Raw genomic sequence first — 13865 nt, forward strand, 5'->3', positions numbered from 1 at the left:
CTCCTTTATTAAATTAGTGTTGCGGTGATCAATAATTACTTCATTAAATTAAAATTATGTTGAAATAAAATGTGATTATTTACTTCAATATTAATACTAAATAGTGAAGTAATAAAAAATAAAATACTTCATCGCATTAAAATTTTGTTGAAGTTAAAGATAGAATTTATTTCATCACAATTTAATAATTGCGAAGTCATTTTGTATAAATTACTTCAGTATAATACAAAACAATGAAGTCTTGACAATCAATTACTTTATTAATAAATGTAAACTATGAAGTAACATAATACCAAATACTTTGATAAATAAAAATTATGGTGAAGTTATAGAATATATGTACTTCGCCAATCAACGTAAAGTGTGAAGTTACATATCATCTTTTACTTCAGCATATTACACAACCAATGAAGTAAAAGATGTGTTTTACTTCAGCAATCAATATAAATTATAAAGTTATCACTATAACAAAAATCCTTATAGACATCGGTTTTCCATTGGTGTCTATTACATTTTCGACCAATGTCTTTGAAGACGATGTAAAAGGTCTGTCATTTTAGACATCGGGTTAAAACCGGTGTAGTATCACTTAATAACACCGGTGTTTGAATCGGTTATTAACCGGTGTACATCACTTAACGACACCGTTTCATCAACGGTGTAAAACCGATGTAATATTATATGTTAATAACACCAGTTTTGGCAGCAGTGGAAAACCAATGTAATATCAATATTGTTTAACGACGCCGATTCGATTTCTGAAATAGTGAAAAATCGATATTATACAACATTTTAATAGTACAAAATTTAGTTAATATTATTATACATCGGTGTATCTAAACACACCAAGTAAATATCCATGTTACCAATACATAATATTATTCTTACAATATAAAAAGATAATAGATATTGTACACATCAAGTCTGTATCCACAAATTACATAAATATTCCTCTTACAACATCAAAAGATAATTAACTATGATGCCTAAATCGCATTGGCTGATGACAAATCAACGACAGGGGCTAAATCACCTTGAAAAATTATATCAAGTTTACAGTTGCAGGGAGCAATGTTGCCATTTTCAATCAACTTCAGTAAAAATCTTCTACCATTGTTGAATTATATTTGTAGCTGATGTCAAACGCATTTCATCAATTTCTATTATAAGCAAGCGTCGCATACAATCCGTCCAACTTGGAGAATTTTTGGGCAACCTGATAGGATGTAGCTGTAATGAGCAAAAAGATCAACAACGAAAGTTCAACTGTAATAGATAGGGCACTTACCAGTAACTGGGCATCGAGGATGTGATTTCTTTGTGCTTATGTAGTGGATTACTGGTTCCTTCTCATAAATATGCTTGCAGTCCATCCTGCTTGATGAAGAACAACAGATAGAAAGAACACGGTTTATGACTTTAATAATAATAATAACATACCTTTTGCTTGGGAAACAAAAAAATTGTAGGACCGTTAGATTCGATAGAGGGGGGGGGGGGTGAATATCGATTCGAAAAAGATGAGTATAAACGCAGCGGAAAAAGATAAAGTAGACACAAATATTTTTACTTCGTTCGGAGCCTGTGACGACTCCTACTCGAAGGCGCGTGGTCCTTGACCACTTTCGTTGGGCAATCACTAGCAAGTCGAAATATGATTACAGAAAAAGTACAGGAGATGATAGTAATAATAAAGCAATACCGACAAAGAGAAAATTAAGCAAAAACCGGAAGAGCACTTTTGTCGGAGCGTTGTTGACGTCGCACTTGAACGTCGAGCAGCAAGATCAGCAGAAGAGTTCTCAGTCAAAGTTAATTCTAAAGCTCCTGTCTGGAGCTTCTTTTATATGCTGCTCCGGGCGCCTGGATCCCTTCCGGGCGCCCTGGTGCGACGTGGCAAGTCCAGTCAGGATGCTCCACGTGGCGAGGCGACGCAGAGGATAAAACTTGCCTCCGGGCGCCCGGATCCCCTCCGGGCGCCCGGACCACCTTTTTCCAGAGATTCCTTCTCCTGCAAAACAAGGTTAGTCCGAGGCAAAATATATCCTACAACACAGATTGTTAGCACAGTGAATTAACAGAAAAAGTATGACTTAGATTCCGTCTTTCCGAGACCGGAATCTAGTCACGATCTCGACTTAGATATCCGAAATGGATCTAAGCCGGATCGACGCCTAATGTTCCCTTCCTGGGAACGCGTCCTCGCAGTCACTCCCCTCCAGTGACTTACCTCACTTACCTGCCAGACGTCCGGTCAGCCCGTCGACCCGTCTGGACTTCTCGCCAAGCGTCCGGTCAGCCCGTCGACCCGCTTGGACTTCTCGCCAGCTATCCGGTCAGCCCGTCGACCTAGCTGGACTTCTTGCCAAGCGTCTGGTCAGCCCGTCGACCCGCTTGGACTTCTCGCCAGCTATCCGGTCAGCCCGTCGACCTAGCTGGACTTTTCCTGCACACTTGATCAAAGTGTCAGACAACAACACAACTAACTTAACCTATTTGTCATTCATCAAAACCTGGGTTAGACCGTTAGTGCTACCCGCACCAACAATCTCCCCCTTTTTGATGGAATGACAACCTGGTTAAGTTAGTGAAAGCATATGTACGAAACAACATGCATTTGTGTGGTTTTAAAGTTAGTTTGTGTTTTCAAATTGGTTTAGCTAACTTAACCACCTAACCCTCCTCCCCCTTTGGCATTCATAAAAAAAAAACAAGGGAAACAATCATAGTGTAGAGTTACTGAAAACAATAACACTTAATCTTAAAAAATAACTGAGTTTGGTTCAGAATTCAAGGAAAAAAAGTACAATTTTTAAACCCAAGAAAAGATCAAGTTGACTTGGGGGAGTATAAAGTTTTGAAAACTTGTATAAAGCAGTAGCTTTTAGCGTTTAGAAAAATTGCTAAGTTTTAATTTTCAAACATAAGTGTATAAGGTCTAAATTAAATATTCAAAACAAGTTTCAACTTTGAAACGCTTTTCAAACAGAAGTTTTCAAAACCAAAATTCCAAAACTAAGTTTGAAAAAAAATCTATTGTTCAAAACTAATTGAAATTTATTTTTCAATACTAAGTTTGTAAAAGATTCAATTTTCAAAATCAAGGAAAATGAGTTTTCAAATCAAAATGTCAAAATTAAGTAAAATCAAATTTTAAGAACTAGATTCAGGACAATTTTCAAAGTAAAGTTAAATTAAATTTAAATCTTTACTTTTAGTTTTCAAAGGAGTTTGGTAAAAGTAAGATCATATTTTTAGAATGTTTTCGTAAAATTTATTTTTCAAAATCAAATTTTCAAAGTTTAAAAGTATAGATTCAAAACCTTTCAAACTTTCAAATTTTTGTAAAAAAATTTCACAATTTTAAACAAGTTGTTTTTAAACTTTGATTTTCAAAATTAAGTTTAAAATTCAATTTGGAAAACTAAAGTAGTTTTATTTCTCCCCCTGAATTTGATACTTAACTTTAACCAGCTGTCTAACCAATTAGGTACTAACTAACTATCAAAAGATAGTAGCTTTCACTTGGTTAGTCAGATTAAGTTAATTATAATCAGTCAGTGTTTGACTTGACTGATGAACTTTAATCTGATTAATATCTGAATTGTATTTAACGTCCAGACTTATGCTGATGCACTGAAATAAGCATCTTAAGTCTAGACAGTTGGCCTATGCATCTCACCCTTTCTATGTTTATCAAACACAAGCAAGGTAAACCTAAGGTGTTGGTGAGATGCTCAAAAAACTAGTCCTATGGGTACATGCTTTCTAAGGATGTAAAACTAGTCTAAGGCCAAAACTGTTTTCGAAAGTCTAAAAATGGAAAGTTTGAAAACAAACAAGTTTAGCCTATAAGTTGGTGAAATCAATTTTGAAAGTATTTTTGAAAGATCCTAGTCTATTAAGATAGAACATATTCAGTGTAAGGTTGAAATGCTACTAGATAAATCCACAATATTTTACAAGTAGTGTAGCTACAGAAGTAGGTCATCACTAAAGCTACTGAGATGATGAAGGGGGTGGTCCAGATCCCAAGGATCGAAGAAGTGCCATCAGCTCAGTGTGTCGGGTGTCCCCGGCAGCTCGTAACTCGGCAACCTCTCGTCGTATGTCCCGATGAAAATCAGAGTTCTCCTGCTGGAGACTCGCCATAGCTCTCTCTAGTCCGGTCATACGGTCGGCTAGAGTGCGGGGACCGTGTCGTGGTGCTCGAGCTGGGGGTGGTGGTGGAGCCGGTGCGGCTTCCTCCGGAAATAGTGCGAGCATGAACTCGTCCACCTGCCTGCTGGTGCTGTGCCCCCTCCGCCAAGACATAGTCCCGTCATTTCTATCTATCTGTCGGCTAGGGAAAAGTTCAGAGGATATAACATCGAACTCGGTCATATGGGCAACGTCTCCTCTAGTGACATCAATGTGCAACGAGGACATATAGGCTGTCAGAATGTGACCAAATGGCATATGGACTCGACTGTCAGTCACGAATCCGGCTGAGTAGATGATGGTGGAGAAGATATGTAGGCTGATGTCAATTTCTAACCTATGAATCAGGGCATAAAGTAAGAACGAATGGAATGGGCGCATCACAGCGATGTCCCGAGTAGTCAGTGGTAAAATGCAAAGAACTACAACCCTATAAAGAGCGTAGTCCTGGACTCAAGTTCTATCGACCTAAACTGTGTCACAGTGGGATCTCTCTCTTCCTCAAAAAATACGAATACATCGTATCGAGAGTAATATGTGAGTAGGGATCTTCGAACGGTAGATCCCTCGGAGGATAGCACAAAAAGGAGCAAGTAGATGGACGCAACTCTAAAAAGTCTCGGATAGTCGTAGGGGAAAATACGATATCAGTGCCCGCTGCCCTAGTGGTATAGGTGAAATCGTCTACTTTTACTAGGTTATTGCAAAATTCGGCACACAGACTTATGTTTATTGGACTGGTACATTCGACAAGGTTCCTTAAATTATAGTGACCTATAACCTCTAAAGCAGAGGGGCATGACCTTAGGAAGAACGATCTATCTATGCAGGTAGTCCTAATGGCCTTATAAATGGTGGACTCAAATTTAACCCTAAGTTCGTCTGTGGGAAACCTAGGGTCTGTACTAGCATTGGAGGGTCCAGCACCAGTATTTGTTCGTTTCCTACTGTATATAAATAAAAGAATATTCAAAAAAAAATTGAGAAGATAAAAAATATAATTTTAGAGAGGGGAAGAATTTTTTTTACCGAGGAGCCATCAAAAAATATAGATTTGACGACCTCGGTTGAATCGCAACAGCGTCTTCACCGCAAGAAAATTTTGATTTAGAGTACTTTCGCACTGAGGTTCAAAGTGAACCTTGGCAAAAGTGAGAATGAGTGGGGCAGAGGTTGGGGGCGCCTGCTGCCCCTTATTTATAGGGAACTCCGGGCGCCCGGATCCCTTCTGGGCGCCCGGGGTTGCTGGGGCGGGGCGCCCGGCACCCCTTCCGGGCGCCACCGAGGAGAATACCAGGGGTGCCCGCCCCTGGTTTTTGACTTTTTTTTTTTTTTTTTTTAGTGTTTAAAATTTTGAGAAATTTTTTTTTTTAAGTTTAAAATTTTGAAATTAATTTAAGTTTTAAAATTAAGATTTTGAAATTAATTTAAGTTTTAAAATTAAAATTTGGAAGTTAACTTTTTTAAGTTTAAAATTGAATTTAAGTTTTAAAATTAAAATTTTGAAGTTAAATTTTTTAAGTTTAAAATTAAATTTTGAAATTAATTTAAGTTTTAAAAATTAAAATGTTGAAATTAATTTAAGTTTTAACAATTAAAATTTTGAAGTTAATTTTTTAAGTTTAAAATTAAATTTTGAAATTAATTTAAGTTTTAAACATAAAATGTTGAAATTAATTTAAGTTTTAACAATTAAAATTTTGAAGTTAATTTTTTAAGTTTAAAATTAAATTTTTAAAATTAATTTTTTAAGTTTAAAATTAAATTTTGAAATTAATTTAAGTTTTAAAATTTAAATTTTGAAATTAAAAATTTTGAAGTTAAATTTTAAGTTTAAAATTAAATTTTGAAATTAATTTAAGTTTTAAAATTAATTTAAGTTTTAAAATTTTGAAGTTAATTTTTTAAGTTTAAAATTTTAAAATTAATTTTTTAAGTTTAAAATTAAATTTTGAAATTAATTTAAGTTTTAAAATTAAAATTTTGAAGTTAAATTTTTTTTAACTTTAAAATTAAATTTTGAAATTAATTTAAGTTTTAAAAATTAAAATGTTGAAATTAATTTAAGTTTTAACAATTAAAATTTTGAAGTTAATTTTTTAAGTTTAAAATTAAATTTTTAAAATTAATTTTTTAAGTTTAAAATTAAATTTTGAAATTAATTTAAGTTTTAAAATTAAAATATTGAAATTAATTTAAGTTTTAAAATTAAAATATTGAAATTAATTTAAGTTTTAAAAATTAAAATTTTGAAGTTAATTTTTTAAGTTTAAAATTAAATTTTTAAAATTAATTTTTTAAGTTTAAAATTAAATTTTGAAATTAATTTAAGTTTTAAAATTAAAATATTGAAATTAATTTAAGTTTTAAAAATTAAAATTTTGAAGTTAATTTTTTAAGTTTAAAATTAAATTTTAAAATTAATTTTTTAAGTTTAAAATTAAATTTTAAAATTAATTTTTTAAGTTTAAAATTAAATTTTGAGATTAATTTAAGTTTTAAAATTAAAATTTTGAAATTAATTAAAAAAAATTTGAAAATAATTTTTTTTAAGTTTAAAATTAAAATTTTAAAATTAATTTTTAAGCCTTATTCATCTCACCCGATCTATATTATCAATCAGGGAATCCTATGATTTTATGAGATGAAATTGGTTTGATTACAGAGTTTTGGTTTAACTAGTGTTAGATTCAGACTTAGCTTTGGTTTCCACAAATAGGCATTCTTCGGATAAACTTCTAAGCTTGGTGAGTCACAAGGACATCATTAGAAGTAACCAACCTTTCGAGGTTTTCCGAATAGTCCTATCCACGGAACTTAGTACTACATCTTGGTCTAACTGGTTAGGATTCGTTTAAGGGTAGCTTCGGTCAGTTCCACTTGGCCAAATGCACCAGATCGAAACCATATCTTTCTAGACATGTGATGCCCAAGTTTCCCTAACGTACTATCATCCAAAAATTTCACCAATACCATGTTTCAAGTTAAACTTGGTCTCTTTTTAACTAATCCTAATTACCCTGCTGGGTTGGTAAATTTTGGGTTACCCTATCGGGTAAGTTAGTTTTGGAGGTGCCAGCTATTCTGGAGCCTCCTCCTGAATTATTGGTCATTAATTTAAGTTTTGATTTTAGGCTTGTGTCGATTCTTTTTATAGTTATAGTTAACTTGGTGATAATTCTGTTTAGATTTTGAATTTGATTTAGGTTTGTATTTTGGATTTTGGTTTGGTTTATTTAATTTTATATAATGTATTTTTTCTTTAGGTATATAATATTGATTAAGTCCTACTTGCGTGGTCAGACACGCTTTCGGAACCCAAGCTAGATTGGTTGACTTGTATTGGGTTATTAATGATTTGAAGGTTTTATTTGAATTCGACTTATATCCTAGTCCGGTTTTATTATAACATGCTTTTTGATTATTTAGGATTAAATCTAAATTTTTTGATCTTGTTGTAAATTTTTCTAACATCTCTTTTAAGTTGTTTATTTCATTTTTTAATGATACATTCTCCTCCTCAAGTGTTAGATCTTGAGTTGGATTTGAATTCTTTAATTGTTCCTTGAGGTTTTGATTTTCCTCAAGAAGTGATTTGTTTTCATTTTCTAATTTAGTTAATTTACTATTTAGACAGGAAATAATTCTAAAAAAAATTTTGTTTAAATTAAAGTATACCTCATTCGGGCTTTCGGAAACGAGTACGGACTCGTGGCTTGTTTCGGGTTCAGACCCGTCGTCATCTTCCGACTCGTTATCTGTTTCGGCTTCGCGGGCCATCAGTGCGAGGTAGCTTTGATGTTTCTGCTCTTCTTTCTCCGATTCGTCCGATGAGTCGTCCCACGTTGCTTTGAGTGCCTTCTTTTTGGTTGGCTTTGGTTTGTCGAACTTTAGTTTTGGACATTCGTTCTTGTAATGTCCCTTTTTGTTGCAGCCGTAGCAAGTCACGTTCTTTTGTTCTGAAGGAGAGCTGATCTTTTGAAGATCCTTTTTGCTGAAGCTCCTCTTTTTCCTGGTGAACATTTTTCTTACCAAGTTCACCAGGTGTTCTTCGTTTTCGGAGTCTTGGTCGGAGTCTTCTTCAAGTTCAGGCTTGCCTTTCTTTTCTTTGGAGGAACCTGCAAATAGTGCTATACCTTTCTCGGCTCCAGCATTAGTTTGTTCGTGTAATTCTAATTCACAAAACAGCTCGTCTAATTTTAAGTTAGAGAGATTCTTAGAAATTTTGTAGGCATCCACTATTGATGCCCACAAACTATTACGTGGAAAAGCGTTTAGAGCGTACCTTATTAAGTCTCTGTTCTCCATTTGATGGCCTATTGCATGAAGCCCGTTGAGGATGTCCTTGATCCTCGCGTGTAGTTGATTCGCTGTTTCTCCTTCCTGCATTTTTATATTAAAAATTTTGTTTAGAAGCAGGTCTCGTTTTGTTACCTTAGCGTCGCTCATTCCCTCGTGCAGTTCGATCAGCTTGTCCCATAGCTCTTTAGCGTTTTTGTGTGGACTGTTCAGTTCTTCTCTTGTCAATCCACACTGTAGAGTGTTGATCGCTTTATTTTCTGTTGATGCTTTTTTCTTGAGATCTGCTGTCCAGTCTTCAGGATCCACTAGATTTCCGGCGTTGTCCACTGGAATTTTGTAAGGTTTCGTAATACTCATCCACTGGTCGAAGTCTGTTTTGAGGTAGACCTCCATGCGCTTCTTCCAGAAAGGAAGTCGTCCCCGTTGAAGAGTGGATGTCGACTGCTGAATCCTTCTTGTTGGGACATTCGTGTACAGGTAAATAACCAAAAATATCCCAAGACTTGGTCTTGGATTAGTAGTCGGGAAGAAAAGATAGAAAAAGAAATCTAAGTTCGTGTTGAACTAATTTAAATTGATTAGTGAAATATTAAGTTAACGAAACACCAGTTTTAAAATTAATTAAAAAATTCACCCCCTGTCTGATTGGTTGCACCATCAGAGCGAACCTGACTCGATACCACTTGTAGGACCGTTAGATTCGATAGAGGGGGTGAATATCGATTCAAAAAGACGAGTATAAATGCAATGGAAAAAGATAAAGTAGACACAAATATTTTTACTTCGTTCGAGCCTGTGACGACTCCTACTCAAGGCCCGTGGTCCTTGACCACTTTCGTTGGGCAATCACTAGCAAGTCGAAATATGATTACAGAAAAAGTACCGGAGATGCTAGTAATAATAAAGCAATACCGACAAAGAGAAAATTAAGCAAAACCGAAGAGCACTTTGTCGAGCGTTGTTGACGCCGCACTTGAACGCCGAGCGCAAGATCGTAAGAGTTCTTAGTCAGAAGTTAATTCAAGCTCCCGGGGGCTTCTTTTATATGCGCCGGATCCCTTCTGGCGCACGGAGTGACATCTCAAATCAAGATGCTCCACGTAGCGACGAGTCGTCTGGATAAAATTCCGCCTTGGCGCCGGATCCTTCTGTTCCAGAAGACTCCTTTTCCCGCAAAACAAGGTTAGTCCGAGGCAAATATATATCCTGTTAAACAAATGGTTAGCACAGTTAAAGTTTCAATAGATAAAGAGAGTATGACTTAGATTCCGTCTTTCCGAGACCGGAATCTAGTCACGATCTCGACTTAGACATCCGAAATGGATCTAAGCCGGATCGACGCCTAATGTCCCCTTCCTGGGAACGCGTCCTCACAGTCACTCCCCTCCAGTGACTTACCTCACTTACCTGCCAGACGTCTGGTCAGCCCGTCGACCCGTCTGGACTTCTCGCCAAGCGTCCGGTCAGCCCTTCGACCCGCTTGGACTTCTCGCTAGCTATCCGGTCAGCCCGTCGACCTAGCTGGACTTCTTGCAAAGCGTCCGGTCAGCCCGTCGACCCGCTTGGACTTCTCGCCAGCTATCCGGTCAGCCCGTCGACCTAGCTGGACTTTTCCTGCACACTTGATCAAAGTGTCAGACAACAACACAACTAACTTAACCTATTTGTCATTCATCAAAACCTGGGTTAGACCATTAGTGCTACCCGCACCAACAAAAATATGTGAAACAGATTGGTCATAAGCTTCTTCATCACTTGATAAATAAATATACATTAAGTATTGTTCAAGGAACATGAACAATTGAATCAAAATCTGTTAAAAGGTTTTTTTGAGTTGTTAGAATGAAATATAAGTAGAAAGTTATGGAATGTTGTCTACGACATTAACATATCTCACATTGCATTCTACAAAGCATACAAATTCATAGTTCGCAACTAATCAAATAAGGACTCATGACAAATTAAATATGGTTCAAGAAGGAACATGATTTCCAAGGAAACCAACCTCTGCATTTTAAGAAAGAAGTTCACTTAAAATAGTTGGTTTTAGTTAACTTGTGAACCGTTTAATATTTGTTCATTCACAAAGAAAAAAAATGGCTTTGTACATATGAAATAATCTCACTTGACCATTATGTTTTCATCTTTCATTACTAACAAACAAAAAATTAGGGAATTTTAATTTATATTGGATAAAAACATAACTACAAAACTTTGGTAAAGAGTGAAGCACTACTTTACCAGCGGACAAGACTTTGCAATTCTGTAACAGGCTTTCCTGTCAAAGGGCACTTCATATTTAATAGGTTATTCTGGATACTGGTTATGACTATATCTTCTTGCTCCTCACTAGGCATTGGTTGACCAGCATGGTGAACATTCTGCAATAAATTATGTAATAATTTAACAATGTCACAATACTTTTCGACCAAATGCATGCTAAAATAAAATTGAAGAATACATGTTCCTCTTGTCTACATACCCTCACATCACTAATAAAGACAATATATACTTGGCTCTTGAATAACAGAAACACACTAAAGAAAAGAGGATTTTTTTTTTTTTTCACAATTAAACATGCTTAATTCATACATAAAACTGAGAAATGACAAAAACCAAAATTCATAGACTAATTGGGAAATAGAGGAGAAAAAACTGAAAATAACTTAACCATAAACAATGAATGCAGAGGGAATACCATAAACATATGTAAGCAAAAAGTTATTATTCCAATTTTAAAGTAAAAACTTATGGCATGCATTCAATCATATGAAAATAGGCAATGCAACCATGTAGTTTTTTCATATACCAAACTAAAAATATGATCACACACTCATAAAAGAACAGCAAGATAATAAACTTCACGCATATGGTGCAATGACAAGCATTAGTTTTAGTATTTTTTTTTATTATAGTCAGAAAATATATTCTTCTCTTATGATTTGCTTAGCTATAATAGTCTTCACATTCCCTTTTGAGATGACCCATGATTTAATTTTCTACATGGAATTGGAACCATGGACAAAATTCTTTGGCATGAGGTTGACATGGTGTTACTGAGGGTACTAACTGAGTCAACAGTGAGCTGGTAAAATATCCCATTAACTTGAGAAATTTCATTTTGTCAAGACTCTTCCATAACACACCAATAAGCTTTCTTTAAACCCTTCCAGTTTCAACTATCTAATTAATTAAATATAAGGAAAAATGTACTCCAACAAAAAATATGCAAGATACGGAAGTTGTTTAAATGTTAAGCAAAAAATTGAATACCTTCAATCCATTTTTTCCAATAACATAATCAAGATCATCTGAAACAAGAAGTGACTCGAGTGTCTGTGACTCAAGTCTGGCCTTTACTTTTTCTGACAACTCATGCAACTTCTCCTGAGAAAACGGGAATGCTTCCCATGCCTCAAATTCATACTCTTTAATAAGTTCATTAAATCGACATTCATAGTTTTCCCATCCGATCCAATCAAGATGACAGTAGAGCATTTATATTCCTGGAGACAAAAATAGCAAAAAAGCTTATCGCAGCTTTTGTCATTGAAAAGAAATGCAAGCCAGGGCATCTTTTCTATGGCTTCATCGTAATAGGATTCGTCCTCTTCCAAGGACACTAGCACAACCTCAAAGCTCTCTCCAATTTCCTTGAGCTTCTTATAGATTTGTGCGAGTATTGGAGAGAACTCACTGCAACAATCCCTATTGCATGAGATGTACAAAGCCATTATTTTTCCTTTGAGATTTGAAACAGAAACGTATATCAAAATCAACATATATCAGTAAAAAAAATTAACTAATGCACAATAATTATAGACACAAGTGATTAAGCATTTAGTATATGTTGAGACATTTAGTGTATCAGTTAACAGAAACTTTAAACATCTCAAACAACTACTGGTACATTTGAATCACCTTAGATCTATCATTTGTGATCAAGTAGTCACGGGAAGATGAAACTAAGATACTTCGAAGAGTTTGATCCTTCTTAGCATTCTCCACTTCCTCTCTCAATTTACTGATCTTTTCGACAGTAAATGGATAGGCCTCTGTACCACAAAAACTACTATTGACATATGAAATTGTGTTAGGAGCAAACTAGAATTGATACCACAAGTGACAGTAACTAGCATTGACCACTCAAGAGAATCATGCAAACAAAAATGATAAAATCAAGTCAGGGTAGTGTTTGAGGAAATTCATCAAACACATTACAAATTAATACTTGCAATCAAGAGATCAAGAAGATGAAACTGTCGAAGATGAAGAATGACTTCAGTAGCCTGTGATCATTTACCAAGAGATAAATCATTTTAGTTTAATTGTTTATTTTTTTTCTACTTAAATTTGCATAGGCATCACAAACACTAAGACGCGTTCTATGTTTGCTACTATTCCTTGAAAACACTTGTCACTCTAACAAAAGGATCATGAAAATAGAGTGAGCACTGCAGAAGATCACAGAATTTCAAACAATAAGAAAGCCATAACTTTGCTGAGAAATTGGAAGATCGTTTTCTACTTACAAAATGCCAAGTCTTCCAGAGTCGGCAATGAAGAGATGGCCATGAAACAGATCATATCAGCTAAGGTTAACATTCAAACCCAAAGAAGGTCCCCTTTCAGCAATAAGTTCGAACAAAAATGCAAAATATGCATTTAACTCCTGATCAAGCTCAAATTGGTCAAGTATGGAAGCACTGGTACTTTCATTTCGGATGAAAGACAAAAATACTTGACATTTGTTACCCAGTTCACAAATCGATAACCATAAGGAGTACTTGGAGAATACTTGACATTTGGTGCTCGACATCGCAGAGCACGGAGAGCTCAAAGGCCTTCTTCAGAAGGCCTCTCCGGTGCTTGGAAAAGGTCACCTGCCGGTTGGCCAGGTTCTCTATCCTCCTCATCTGCATCTTCCCCCTCACCATGTCGACCGATTAATTGATAACACACCTGGAAGCAGCACCGAATCCTACCGCGAGCAGCAAAATTAGCGAGCAAGGAGGTGTTGGGTTCCGGTATCTCCCGGAGTGCGCAAACTGATATTGATCGTCGAGGCTAGTGTTCGACACTATCTCCGTAAACGATATTGCTCCGCTACGGTGCTAATGGATAGCAGCAATTCGTTCCCAAGATACAACGACGAACGTCTCGGAATCGTAGCACTCTGAATTCCGAGACCAGCGAATCTTCTCGTAGGCTATTTGGACTCTTTATGCACAAGATGAGATGAATGCTCAAGAGAGAGTAGAATAGATGAATTCGATGATTTGAATGAATTTTCCAGCATCTGGAGGGTTCTATTTATACCAAATGAAGAGGTTGAATGCCTTTTGGGTGAGCATATCCCACTT

The 13865-nt window shown here is 35.5% G+C and overlaps 1 protein-coding gene across 1 annotated transcript; it reads right to left on the bottom strand.

The window, feature by feature from the left end:
* Positions 1 to 1153: 1153 nt before the first annotated feature.
* On the bottom strand, positions 1154 to 13439 carry LOC122033963 (agamous-like MADS-box protein AGL14). The gene is made up of 6 exons (XM_042593105.1): positions 13290 to 13439; positions 12424 to 12606; positions 11776 to 11889; positions 10744 to 10883; positions 1289 to 1374; positions 1154 to 1230 (listed from the first exon to the last, which is right to left on the bottom strand). Exons 1-6 carry the CDS (start codon positions 13437 to 13439, stop codon positions 1154 to 1156), a joined length of 750 nt encoding a protein of 249 aa, XP_042449039.1.
* Positions 13440 to 13865: the final 426 nt, after the last annotated feature.

Source organism: Zingiber officinale, chromosome 11B (genome assembly GCF_018446385.1).
Source record: "Zingiber officinale cultivar Zhangliang chromosome 11B, Zo_v1.1, whole genome shotgun sequence".
Classification (NCBI taxonomy): Eukaryota; Viridiplantae; Streptophyta; class Magnoliopsida; order Zingiberales; family Zingiberaceae; genus Zingiber; species Zingiber officinale.

What these genes read in the sequence shown, in the direction of transcription:
- LOC122033963 (XM_042593105.1), bottom strand. Translation starts at nt 13,439, where the DNA reads ATGGTGAGGGGGAAGATGCAGATGAGGAGGATAGAGAACCTGGCCAAC. An exon ending in TCACAAATGATAGATCTAAG is followed by an intron (nt 11,890 to 12,423) that starts GTGATTCAAATG and finishes CCGTTTTCTCAG; the next exon opens with GAGAAGTTGCATGAGTTGTC. An exon ending in TTGCAAAGTCTTGTCCGCTG is followed by an intron (nt 1,375 to 10,743) that starts GTAAAGTAGTGC and finishes TTCATCAAGCAG; the next exon opens with GATGGACTGCAAGCATATTT.